Source organism: Planococcus citri, chromosome 1 (genome assembly GCF_950023065.1).
Source record: "Planococcus citri chromosome 1, ihPlaCitr1.1, whole genome shotgun sequence".
Classification (NCBI taxonomy): domain Eukaryota; kingdom Metazoa; phylum Arthropoda; class Insecta; order Hemiptera; family Pseudococcidae; genus Planococcus; species Planococcus citri.
The window spans coordinates 2,126,248-2,140,027 of record NC_088677.1 but is presented as its reverse complement, the minus strand read 5'-3'; the positions used below and the strand labels follow the sequence as shown (position 1 = coordinate 2,140,027).

At 34.5% G+C, this 13,780-nt stretch overlaps 2 protein-coding genes across 4 annotated transcripts in view; both read right to left on the bottom strand.

Annotated features, from left to right (window-relative positions):
• LOC135844477 (uncharacterized) overlaps positions 1-13,780 on the bottom strand; it is a 93,275-nt gene that overhangs the window by 18,474 nt on the left and 61,021 nt on the right. For 2 of the 3 annotated variants that reach the window (XM_065362702.1, XM_065362711.1), the window contains one exon: positions 1,640-1,898. In XM_065362702.1, the coding sequence (XP_065218774.1) occupies positions 1,640-1,898 (259 nt within the window). Of the gene's footprint in view, positions 1-1,639; positions 1,899-6,403; positions 6,419-13,780 lie in introns of all 3 variants that reach the window. The other variant, XM_065362696.1, reaches the window with a different exon arrangement.
• LOC135844466 (uncharacterized) lies at positions 10,360-13,710 on the bottom strand. Its single transcript, XM_065362687.1, has 4 exons — positions 13,367-13,710; positions 12,901-13,238; positions 12,487-12,756; positions 10,360-12,322 (listed from the first exon to the last, which is right to left on the bottom strand). Exons 1-4 carry the CDS (start codon positions 13,409-13,411, stop codon positions 10,558-10,560), a joined length of 2,418 nt encoding a protein of 805 aa, XP_065218759.1. The 5' UTR covers positions 13,412-13,710; the 3' UTR covers positions 10,360-10,557.

Sequence of the window (13,780 nt, the reverse complement as noted above, 5' to 3'; positions counted from 1 at the left end):
TCATTTTTACAGGTTTTTAAACAAGTTTTGTGCAATTTTTGTCAAGTGTTGCAAAATATCACCAAAATGTCACCATTTTATGCACAAAATTTTAGAAACCGAACAAAAGGGAATCGATAGAGGACCAGAGGGCTCTAAAATACACCAACAGCCAAAACATGAGGTGCTGAAATTCATTTTTTATTTTTGACGATTATATGTATTATTTAAAAATCGAAGCTGAAATTTGATTAGTGCTCTATTTTCGACTTCCCGAGTCGATCAGTGATGATTTCTAGCTGTTCTAGAGCCTGCAGCGGATTTTCGAATTCTCCTGTTTTTGGGGGAAAAAAGAAGAAAAAAGCTACAAGTGGAGTGAAAATTAAATTCATCATTTATAACCTCGACTACACCATCTTTGTGACCAATTCGATCAATTTAGACAAATATTTCCCAACGAAAGTGAAGTTTTTTTTGAAGGTGGTGGAGGTGGAAATGTGCAACCGAAGATTTGCTGACTGATATGAAAAAAATACCAATTTTGCCGAATAAAACGAAAGATGAGAAAACAATTCTGTTAGGTAGTTGACTGACGTTATAGGTAAGTAGGTCTTCTTATAGCCTATCATGACCTGTAAAAAAATTTCGTTTTCCCTGTTCAGTTTTTAGAAGCCTCAAACATGGAGTGTTTTTTTTTTTGTAAGAGAGAAGCGAAGGCGATAGTTTCAAAAAATTCGTATTTTGATAGGTGAAAACACAATGTTTTCTATAGGAAGATTTCGGCCAGTTTCATCAAAATTTGTCGGCTTGCCAAACTTTTCTGATTTTTTCAAAATTTGACAACTTAGAGGCTACTTCTCTTCGTTAAAAAAAATAATAATACTGACTGGAGAAAATTTTGGATTTGAACCGGCACAAAAAAATTTTAAAATACGTATGTGTTGTGCCTGAATCGACCGAATGGATCACAATGATGGAAAACCCAAGTTTATAGGCGCTGAATTTCATTTTTATCGTATTTACAGTATTTCTTTCGAAAACTGCCAAAACTGGAGACTCTGAAAATTGTTTGGAGGCTCCAAAACAGATAAAAACCATTACCAATTAAGTAACCCGAGTGGTTAAGAATAGACTACAAACCAAATTTTAACTTTCCAGATCAATTTGGTAACATTTTTTCATTCTTTCCCATTCTTGAAAATTTCTCAAATCTCAATAGAGAAATTATTCCCACTTGTGAAATTTCTATTTCTTATACCTAGGAAAAAAATTGGAGAATATGAGATATCTGTGCCAAAAATTTGAAATATGCTGGTCATACTTCAAATGACAAGAAAAAGGGATAAAATCTATAAAATTGCTGTCAAATAGTTACGAGTCAGAAAAAGGAACCTTCCACACACGATCAGCTCAACTCCACATAAAAACGAGTCTATAAAACAATTACTCGAGAAATTTGAAAACCATCTGATTAACCTGGTTAACCTTGTCGAACCAAGCAAACACATAAAATTTCAAACAACTATTCGAATCCGAATACGATGAAATTAGTATCAGCGCACATTTTCTTTCCATTTTTCACTCAAGGGCAAATTTTTGGTAAGATACGCACGCAGACATGGACGAAAGAAATGGAAGAAAAAAATTCAAAAACACTCACCAAGCCAATCTTGAGAAACGCCAACTCCGTCAGTGTAAACGTTGAATTGCGGTAACCTTGGATTACTTTTATTCGGCAAAACTCTGGGCAATGGTTCGAAGGTGACCACGGATTCGGGTTGCTTGGACGACGTCGACGCGCTGCTGACAAACGACGAAAAGATCGAATATCTCGATGGTTGCTGATTGATCACCTCTTGCAGCGGATTAACAAAATCCAATCCGACGCTGTTGGCATTTGATTCCGGATTCCTGAATTCCTGCGCAACCAAAAAAAAACACATTTCTGATTAGTACATCGTTGAGTTATTTTTTTCTCCGGCAAAATTTTCTACAAGAAAAGTTGAATTATATATTTAATATTTAGATAAAGTAAGCAGACATTTATACATAGATAAGCGATATTCGAGCAATTTTCAATTAAATACGGTCCAATTTTTTTGACTATGTTTTCCTAAAGAAATATCCTGAAGCCTGTATCACCTATACTCTTCTAAGTAAATCTCAACCACTTTACCACAATGAAAGTACTACGCACGCGCCACTACACAGTACACAGCATGTCAAAAAAAGCAAATACTTATTATCGTTATGAAATCTTTCAATATCCATTTTCATTAATGTAAACACGAGGCGTTTCGATGCGATACGAGTAAACGTACTCACCGTTAAATTAACTTTCGCTCTATACTAGCGCTAAATAGCTCGCAAGGGCAAATGTTAAAGAAAATAATCTCGCATAACTACACCTACACGTTTCACGCGTGTATTCATTACCTACCTAGTACCTAATACCTATGTATATGTATAATTATACCGATCACAACAAATTTGTAAAAATCGTATATGTATACATAATATCATTCATTTTTTTATTCGAATATCGTGTCAAACTACTAAAAAACTAAAAGAGAAACAAAACATCAATCAAGCACAATATGAATAGTATCGGTTTCAATATGTGTTTTTCAATCGAACAAATTAAAAGGCAATCTAACAATAAGGTGATTTTACCGTTAACACAGTGCCTTATTAGTGATGGAAGAGTCAGAAGGAATGATCGTCAATCAGAACGAAACTTCGCCTAGATGTTGCAAATGGAAAAGCAACTTGCAGCTGATACTAGCTTTTTCTGGCATCAGCCTGATCTGGAAATTGAAGGGGCCGGCCGGGGTATATGGATACTCGAATTCGAAAATTCAGTTTTTGACCATGGATTCAGACATAAACTTATCGAGACGAAAAAAACAAGTTCTCGCACAAAATTGTCTATCTCTAAGACCGAAGGAGTAAATACGCAACCATATTTTTGCGAACAGAATAAACTTTTTTTTGGCAAATTCCTCGGATGACTCCTATTTGAAAGTTCCAATGGTACCGTCCCCTCCCCTCCAAAAATTTGGCCGAAAAAATTTAAGCAAATACTTCAATTATTTTTTTTGAGTATCGGTATCTTAACACAAAATAAGGAAGGGCTGCGGATAATTGCTCTAAAAATTATTTTCAGTAATTTTTAGACATTTTGACGTCGCGCAAGTTTCTTTAATGGGAACCAACATTTTCAAAAACAGCGAAAATTCGTCTGATCCAATGACTTTCTCGACTAAAAAACTGAAACAAAGGTTCTTGAGTTATAAACACAAATGTTCAATGTTTTCAAAAATTTTGAGGCACACAACCTCCAGTTGAGTTTCAGAGCTAAAAAAAAATATATATGCAAAATGTTCGAATAAGAATATAATACTGATCCTCAATATTTTGAGAACTCCCCCACCCCTCCCATGATCGTTATTAACTGATATAAAAACATTTGAACTGTATGAAGTGAAATCTAAAAAGCATGTAAAAATACCTCACATCACCAATTAAAGTTTCAGGAGCCAACTTTCATTTTTTGATTTTTGACGAATTCTTGAAAATCAAAGGCCCGAAGATGTGAAAAAGCAAAATTTTACCAAATTGACACAGGAAGCTGAAATTTAGTTTGCGCCCCTTTTCAACCACCCAAATCGATTGAAAACCGTTTTGAACAGATTTTAGTAGTGCCTGCCGGAGCCTCCAGCAGGTTTTTAAAAAGGTAAAAATTTCTAGAAAAATTTACCCAACGACGTTGAAAAGCTAAAATTCATCTTTACGTACGTAGATCTTGGAATTTTCTGAAATTCACATATTGTAGTTCCTTTGAGTTGAAATCATCCCAAAAAAAATTTTAGCCCCCCGCGACACGATGGGGCTGAGCCACGTGGCCTCAAAGTAGGGTCATTTTAGCTAAAAATTCACGTTTTACAGGTTAAAAGCTCCAAAATAGATCTTTTAAATTTAGCCTTAGCACAGAATCTCCATGTGGGGTTCATTTTTTTCTTCGGGGTTCACTTACGTCTCCGACAAGTCCTAGAAAGTATGCAAATTGCCAATTTTTAGGTGTCGATGTCGCGAAAACGTTTCCACAATTTTAAGTGAATGATGTTTTTTAGGGGGACATGTGGATGTACTAATGACCCTATACTTCAAGGCCACATGGCTCAGCCCCATGGCGTCGTGGGCGGCTAAAAAAATTTTTGGTGTGGTTTCAACTCAAAAGGAACCACATTTATGTGAATTTCCGAGATCTACGTTTTTTTTTGACCCACTCTAATATGTACCTATTACTATTTTTTTGCATGGGTTTCAACTTTCAAAAATCTGCTGGAGTCTCCAGAACTGCTCAAACCGGATCAAAACCATTTCCAATCGATGTGGTGGGTTGAATGGGAAATTTTTACAAGAAAATCAGTAGATGAATACGAATTACCACAGAAGTAGGCCCCCTAGTTAAATTATATTCATGAAATTTCCTAATTTTGAAACCATCATCCGAAGTCTGACAACGATAAATAGGTACGAAATTATTCGATTTATCGTTAAATGGCCAATGTCTGGAGAATAGATAGTCAATAGGTAGTCACTATATTCTACGTATACGTCGTATACCTATCAAAAAAAAAATCTACGAACAAATACAGTAATGTCCTATAGGTAGGCTCAGACAGCGTTAACGACGGGCTTCGTACGACTATAAAAGCAAAAAACGAGGGCGTAACCGTCGAGCTACGAATCTGACCTCTTTTAACTTTGAAACTTGTGCGCGTTAATACGAATTAATTATCTAAAAAAAAAACAACAACAACAACAACAACCGCGACGACTACAGTTGAGTACACAAAAAAGCCACTTTTCAGTAAAATCTTCAAGCTCGAACACTAAGCAAAGTAAAATAAAAATAAACATGGATATCGAAAAAATTAATGGGAGTGTGGCTGTTGGCTTCATCACTTATTTCAATTGACATTTTCGGCGAGATAAGTCAAGTACATCTACCTACTGTACAAATTCAACGTAATATCACACATGAAGTGCACTCGTACATTATTTTCATCAATTTCGTAGCACACGATGGGATACAGGCAGTAGGCACTAATTGTCTAGTGCGTTATTAGATAATCATTTTGCAATCGAATACATCAGAATCGGCTAGAAAAGGCGACCTCTCGTCGTATAGCGGGTTTCTCGCATGCAACATTTATGCTTCCCACCTTCTCCTATGAGTGGGTTTTCAATTGAGCCCACTCGGAAGAAAGCTTGAACGAGTATTTTGAAAAATGCATTTAAATTTATACCTATTAGGTATTCCTTCGGTATTCGAGTTCGACCTCGCACATGACCTAGCTTCGACAATAAATTCGCAACCGAAGTTCATACTCGTGGTTTTAAGTTTGCGAAATTACTCACTTCCACCTCGATCACGTTTCTCGATTGGATCATTCACTTTACAAATGATAGACCAGGGAAGAAGAAATGAGATATTCTGACAAGAGAATCACTTGAACTGACACACTTCGATTCAAATGAAACCAAGTTGTATAGAAAGAGCATCGTTAAAACCCCGTACCCAAAATTTAAAGAGCTAAAGTTCGTTTTTGGAATTTTGAAGAATTTTTCAAAATTTAAAAAAAGTGCAATTTTATGAAAAATTTTTAATTATAAGAAAATTTTTGGGCATAATTGCATCGGTTTAATATCCGAGAATCGCCAGTTTTAGACCATTTTGAACCCTCCAGTGAATTTTCAATTTTCTCTAAAAATATCAAATTCCTGTTGAAGGGCCAAAATGAACTTCAGCCACTATAGCTTTACATATTTGATGCTCATTGGGCACGCTTCCGACCGGTTTAGATCTTTTTTTGGAAAATAATCGCTTTTTGGCCATTTTCGATCCTCACAGCAATTTGAAGACTACCTGCAGACTCAAAAATAATCGAAAAGCCATTATATTCAACTCGATCCGTCATTCAAACTCATCCAACAATATGTCAACAAAAAGAATGCACTAATAAGACGCGAACGTTGACGTAAATTTCTACAAAAAACATATTACATACCTAATTTGAAAATTTTCAAACATCCTGCGATAAGAAGCGTAAAACTGAATTTTATTATCATGCAAATGTTTGAGTCATGCTATACGAAATACAACAGAATAAAAATAAAAACAATAAATACATATTAATTTCTCTCGTATTGTTGTTCGCTAAAAGAACAACGAACAAACGACAAGATAATACCGGTATCAAAAAGCCTCTAATTACAAGCAAAAATTACACAAAAACCTATTTCAAGCGAATAATCAATCAGGCCAGCTTCAATATTTTCAAAAAATTCGCATTATAACGACTTAGGTAGGCCGAATTTCAGATAAAACTGGCGTAGCAACAGTTGAAAAACTTACCGGTTCATCATCCTTCTATAAACGATACGATAGCGTGCGTAACAATAAAAATACACATAAATGACAGTACTTTTATGAATTATTATGATTACGATACGTGTGTATAATACTACAATACTCGTATTATAAAGGGGAATAACTTCGCTATAGAGTCGTTTTATATATGTACCATTTAATTACTCGCAATCTCGTTAGTCGGTGCTGCAGCTATAAAATGCAACAATCATCAGCCATAATCAAAAATTAATTGTAAAAAAAACGGTCGTATAACATACGTTTACGAACTTGGCGCATTGTCTCCTTCGCCTCCGCCAGTCCACCTTCGCAATTTTAAAATCGCCTAAATCATCTAAAGTATTCACACGCTGTGCAAGTTATACGAGGTAATTCCGCAATATATCGCACTTCGAAAACTGTTATCTTTTTTTCCTCTTTCACCTCTCCCTCTCATCCTCCTTTATACAGAAAGATACTGTAGCGAACGTACAGGAAGAGAGGTACCCGTTACGCGAATTTTCACATATATTTGCGACAATCAGCCAAAAAAAACAAAAAAAACAAAAAAAAAACGTACCTAAGATTTAAATTACGAACATGGAAACTAATTGCTTCGATAACAAACGACCACAATTGGAACGTCCACATTAACGCACGAAAAATGTACTCGTATAATAATTAAACGAGCGTAATAATAATTATTTACCCAGTATTATAATTACTCTTAATTTGCAAATTTTGCGAAACCATTGAAATACAAAGCCAAGTAAGTATGTAGCGGGATATCATAGGTGATTTGGTCCTCGGATTTTGAAACTACAACTAAGTATTGGGAGCTGTTTCTGAAGGGATGGAATTTGTCAGGGTGTCCAACAAGATTTACAAATATCAAGAAGCAGAGCTTTTGACAGGACATTTTTCAAACACTCGACGACTCCTTTATAGGAGAGGGTGTTCAAAATTTTTCGCCTTAATTTTTCCCTTTTTCATTGTCTTTAGACAATCTAATTATTCGGAGGGAGGTGTCAAAAATTCTTTTACCATTCGAATTTTTCATGGGCGAAGTATTCCGCAAACACTTCGTGGATTTTTTTGAAAGAAGAAAGAGGGGTCAAAATGTTTAATATTTCACACCTAAATATTTCACTTCTCCAGTTAAGTAAACAAAAACGCTCGAAAAAGTAATCAAAAAAGTGACAAAATGAGAACAAAACAATAATGCACAAAAAATCACAAAAAACCAGAACATTAAGAAGTACAAACTGAGATAAGAGGTTGAACTATTTTGAAACTTTCTGTCAATTTTTGGCAAAAATCGAGACCTTGACAATTTTAGTGAAAAAAAGGTGTCTTTTAGTCAGCAATTTCTGATAAAAAAGCGAGGTTTTTGAACAATTTTTGAGGTTTTTTTTTCTAAAAGCAAAACTATTTGTAAAATATTGGCGAAAAAGTGACACCTTTTCAATAGTTTTGCTAAAAAGCGAGAATTTTTTGTATATTTTTTGAAGGTGTAAGCGATACAATTAGTACATTCTTTATAAGAAATGAAAATTTCAAATCAATAATTCTTTCTTCTAAATATTATTCTTTAAGAGCTTTGATGATTTTCTTTTTAAATTTACTCATGTCTTAAAATAGAGTGTTTCCTCGACTATTTTTTTCAAAACTATCCAAATCTTCAAATTGTGATTTTGTGTAGAAATAGCTCAAACGATATTCCAATAATATTAAGTATGCAATTTTCGTTAAAATTTGGTCGAAGGCTTCGAGTTCCATCGACGCGGATTTCACTTCTATTTCACCAGGAAATCGATTTGTATACTGGTAAAATGTGATCTTACAGCTTAGTAATAAACAAAAAAGTAAAACTTTTAGCTTTTGGATAATTTTTTGAAAAAAAACTCAAAACTTTTGAAGCCTTTTTTTCCAAAAGCGCTATTTTCATTTTTTAGCAAGAAATGAGACATATATACTCGATAATTTTAACAAAAAGCGTAATTTTTTTTTACATTCAGCAACTTTGGTAACTACAGTATTTGTTTGCTTATGATATTTTCATGCTCAGAATTGTTCTAATGACTTTAGGAATACATTTGAAATAAATCTCACACCAAATAATAATTACTTTCGAACTGAGAAACATTTCGATCTTTAAAACGCTCTCCTGTAAAATTTGCAATATACCACTTATGCCGTTCTTTCCCTATACCCTTCACTTACCAACAATCCGTGAATTAGAATATTTCATAAAAATCATTGTTTCTGTACGAAAACGTAACACATTTTTACACCAAAAAAGTCGAAAAAAAGAATTTCTCCCATGGAGGTAACCAAACACTTTGGAATGAAAACTCCGAAAAATTGTGCTACATATTACGCCATCATAAGGAGTTTCCAATTTTGCAGCAATGTGGTTTTGAATGTGTTACTACGTCAAGCCCGTATCCAGGATTTCCTCCTGGGGGGTGATGAATGACTCATAAGTAGGGGACAAAAATCACAAAATTCTCAATGGGCCCATTATGTATAAAAATTTCAATAGTATGCACATTCAGACATTTTCATGCTGAATTTCAGATGAGGTTTTTCAAATTTATCCAGTAAATTGTTTAAGTATACCTATTTACTCGTATAATGAAATTCAGACAAGCACAAGCGAAGCGAGGGCAAAATTTTGGAAATTTGTCAATCCAAAGAGTAAAAAATACTACATTTCTGATTGTAAAATTGATTTTTCTGGATTTAACTTGACACACCTCACGTGTTCAGACTTGAATTAGTAGTTTGTTCAACTAGGGAGCAATAATGATTTTTGACGATTTTCGAGGTTTATTGCCCAAGAATCGCGAGGAAAATAATTCAAAATTGTCAAAAATCATTTTTACTCCTGAGTTGGATAACATATTTTTCGTTATGAGGGAGAAAAATCCCAGTACCTATTCAATTCCAATAATGATCAGTAAGCTGGAGCAAAAGGAGCACTTTTTCTCCCTTATAATCGAAAAATATGCTTCCAGAAATTTCAATTTCAAAAAAGGAAAGCAAACAAAAGCATTGGAAATTCATAATTCAAGAAACAAAAATAATTAGTACATAGATTATGCAACTACCTAGGGAGATAATGTGATTTTCAATGAATTTTGAAGTTTGTAGCAAATTATCTCCCTAGAAACGTAAAACAACATGTTTTTTTCCTGTGATTCAACGCAAGAAATCGTAGGAACTTATATTATCCGAAGAATTTTTTGGCCCTGGGGGGTGATTGTACCCCAAATCACCCCCCCCCCCCCTGAATACGCCCTTGTAACTACGTACATACATAAAGTCTTGCAATAAATGATTTCTGATTGTTTCTTTCAATTATTGGTTTATTTTATTGAACGCATTGTTTTTCTATCGAGTAGGTATGTGTTCTGTTCATCATGTTGCGTTGTAATTTTTCTTTTTGTTAGAATCTTGTAATTTTCTCTTTGCTAAAATGTTGTAAGTTTTTTTTGCTCTTGGGTAATTCATGGAATTCATTTAAAAATATTGAACTACAGAAAAAGTCAAGTACGAGTAACTACTTCATTCTACCAATGGAATTATGGCAGAGAACTCGAGATTCTTGCGATAGCTCAGATCGTATAACTAGATTCAAATTTCCTGAAAAACATTGATAGCCCAAAAATGAGTACCATAATTACAATTTTGTTTCAGTTTTCGCTTTAATTTTGGCGTTTCATGTTTGAACAAGTATGAATAGAAATTAGAGAACTACTGGCCTTATGTCTTGAAATGGAACCCTTCGTTTGTAATTAATAAAAATTATTATTTGTTTGCTAGGAAAAAAAGGAAAATCATTTCAATTTCCAAATGAATGGTCTAAAAATGCAATATTGCATATTTCAATTTCTTGAACTTTCCCAGCTTGATTTTGAAAGATCAAATGTCGCCAATTTCACAATAATACAGACACAGGCATTTGCAACTGTATTTTTTCCAACTTTTCAAGTATAATTAGTGGGTAAGTATCTATAAAAAATGGTGAACTTGAAAATAACAAAAGAAACTTCACTAAACAGCAAACAAAATAATTAGATTAGGTACAAATTAGAATAAACGTAAAAGCAAATCAAGTGCCAAGAGCTATGTTCTCTGTAACACAGTAATGAAAGTCAATGCGGTGCTTTGTTCCGTTTTGCGTTGGTTTTTGCATATTGGTGTTCACCACATCCGTGATTGTATGATCTTTTCAAGGGTCTTCCACTCCGTACTCTACCTACACCACCTACACGTGATTTCCTTCTAGCAATTGAAGTAGACTGCACATGGATCGCTCCTCTTTTATTCTTACGTATTTGTTTTGCAAACTGATCGAATGCTGATTCAATCGAGGCATCTGTGCTAAGTTTTTCGAAGTGTTTAAAAAAATTCTGAGTGGCCACGTAGCCACTTTTTGTCTGGCATACTTGTCGAATTCTCATCTCAAAAGTTTCCAGTTTCTTCTCAAGGAAATCTCCAGGAATAGAAACATCAGCATTTGTATCAATCACATCAAGTTGAGCAGAATTGCAAGGTTCTTCAATAATTTCAATGCTACCAGTTTGTGATGTTGAATTTGATGCACAGAAATTCAAATCAGTTGAAGTAGAATCGGCAGCAGTAGGTACAATTTGATCGTTTTTGATGCGACCATCATTAGTTGTAGGTAAATACCAGCCAGGAGGTACATTCGCAGTTGTTCCTGTAGCTAATGCTTGCAATGCAAGCCTCTGCTCCTCATTTTCAGCGCCAAGATAAGAATTATCACTATTACGCTTCAACTTGGTTAAGACAAAGCTCTGGTGTTTACAGGGAGCGCCATTTATTCCCATGTAGCAGGTACATATCCCAATACTGGAATCAACAGTGTAGGCTGTATTCTTCTTGGAATTAATCACAACGTGCACATTCTCAGAAATGGTGCGGTAATCAAGATCAAGTAGTTTTTTCGGGTCAATTTTGTAGTGTGTCTGAGTACATACATTTTTTCCAGAGGCAAAATCAATCATTTTTCGTTTGTAGTAATTGTCTAACCTCGTTAAGATAAAATCGATCAACTGAATGACATTAAATGCTCGTTTCCGATGAAAAATTTTTTCCTTGAGTATACGCATGGCTGATTCGGCATAACTGTTTGTATCATTTACTCGGACTACACCATCTTTCCAAAAGCACAGAGCCCATTCTTCACGAATATTCCAATAATCACTGAAATATCGTCCCACCTCAGGGTATTTATTCATAGTGTGATTTTGTACCATCAGCATGTACTTCTTTTGCAGCTCACCTTCATCATTTGCATATACGAGGGCCTTGAATAAATGATAAATTTCATTTTTATCATTTTTTTGAACACCATTTTCACTTTTATATAAGAATCTCCAAACACTTCGTAATATAAGGAAAATGCACAGCAATACATTGGCCTGAGGAAAAGCGCAGCGTAAACCATTTCGTTCTGATGAAGAGTGACCAGCTATGATAATTTTTGGACCTTGTTCACTTCCAAAAAAGGCACCTTGTCCGATCAATTTTTTCATCATGTTGATACCCAAGGACACAGCATCAGCTTTCTCTGTAGTAGTTACAATAATTCCAAGAGGCAGTGCACCAATAAAGCTGTGAGTAAGTAAAACGAATACTCTGTATTGTTGTCTGTCAAAATTCTCAGTTGAATCAACAAACGCAAGCTCAGCACTGTACGGCCACTTCTGGTGAATTCTTTTCATAAAAGGAGTTACAATTGCAACAACTGGTTTCTGTTCATAAAGACTAAATTCAATATATTCGGCATAATTTTTCTGAATTTCTGGTAAATGAGTGCATAATAGTGAGCTCTCTTTTTCAGCATCATCACAATACATGCCAGACACTGAAGTCCGAATTGAATTATATAATCTGTAATAAAAACAACACAGATTGGTGTTTGGTGCCTATTGAATTGTCAAAATGTATAGTAGGTATGAGCATAGCAGCTATATTACTGTTTACTAGTACAGTACCATTTATTACTTGCTTGAATTTTTCAAATCAACCTCAAAGTTACTGAATTTCAAACCTACCGATAACACCATTGCAGATCTGGGCATTCAGAACGATCAGAAATGTGAATAAAATATTCCTCATCGCCGTATTCTGCAAACAAATCCTCTTTATGAGTATCAAGAGCAGACATTGGACTATGACCATTTTCAAATAACGCAATAAACTTTGCACAAATTTCATCGGACACATCCTTGTATTTTAAATGATCAGCACATTGAAATGCATGATTATGCGTTGAAAGAAATTTGATAATAGTTGGGAACTTTGGAAGGTGGTGATCTTTGGACCTGTGAATTTAAGAAGTATTCTGATCAATAACCATCACTTAACTGTATAGGCATTGTGGTATTTTAATTAATTAGTCATGAATAAAGTGTTTGCTGCTCACATACACTCTCAGGATTATATTTCTGATAATTAAATATACAAACCTGCACCTATGGCCAATTCTTTTCACGGTGATTTGCATTCTAGCCTGACAATTTGTATGCTTCGAGTGCGGCTTTTTGGTATCACTTCTGACTCGCATATTCGAGCTTTGACATCTATATTGTGTGTAGAATATATTTCTTGTTCCTGCGGACATATCTTTGGGGGATGTTCTTAATACACGCCATGTTATATGACATGTATCATTCATGTATTTTAAAAAATGATCAACTTCAGCAACAGTAGTCCAGTTTGCTCGAAGGGTCAATGTATCAGATTGTTTACAGACATGGAAATGTAAGTTATCCTGCACACTGTTGTTTTGAAGAATACCGCATGCCTGACAAGAGATGATGAAAATATTAGTTAAGAGTGTTGATAGCTGAACTGAGCAGTGAATAAATATATGTAGATACTTGAAGTGGGATATCAAAAATTATGACAATGAAATTGATATGAATAGCTTACTTTTAAAGCACAAACTTTTTCTTCGGGTGACAAATCACATTCCATTCTCTGGCGATTTGCGATGAATAAAAGTATAATAAAATGTGAGAGATGCGATATTGGTGATGTTTACATTGGATGAGAGTTGATATGCCCGTGCTTGTGACTGGGAATGGCACAACTAGCGTACACAAAAAAAAGTCACCAAAAGCCACACAAAAATTTAAACAAAACTGTAATTACTCATTGTAAGGTTATCATTGTTTTTCAGGAAATCTGAATCTACCTAGTTATATGATTTTCACTATCGATGAGTGTCATGTTCTCAATTCCACTTGTAGAATGAAATACCTAGTCTATACCATAGTCAAGTTTTTCTGCAGTTTGATATTTTTCAATAAATTCCATAAATTACACAAGAGCAAAAAAACTTAC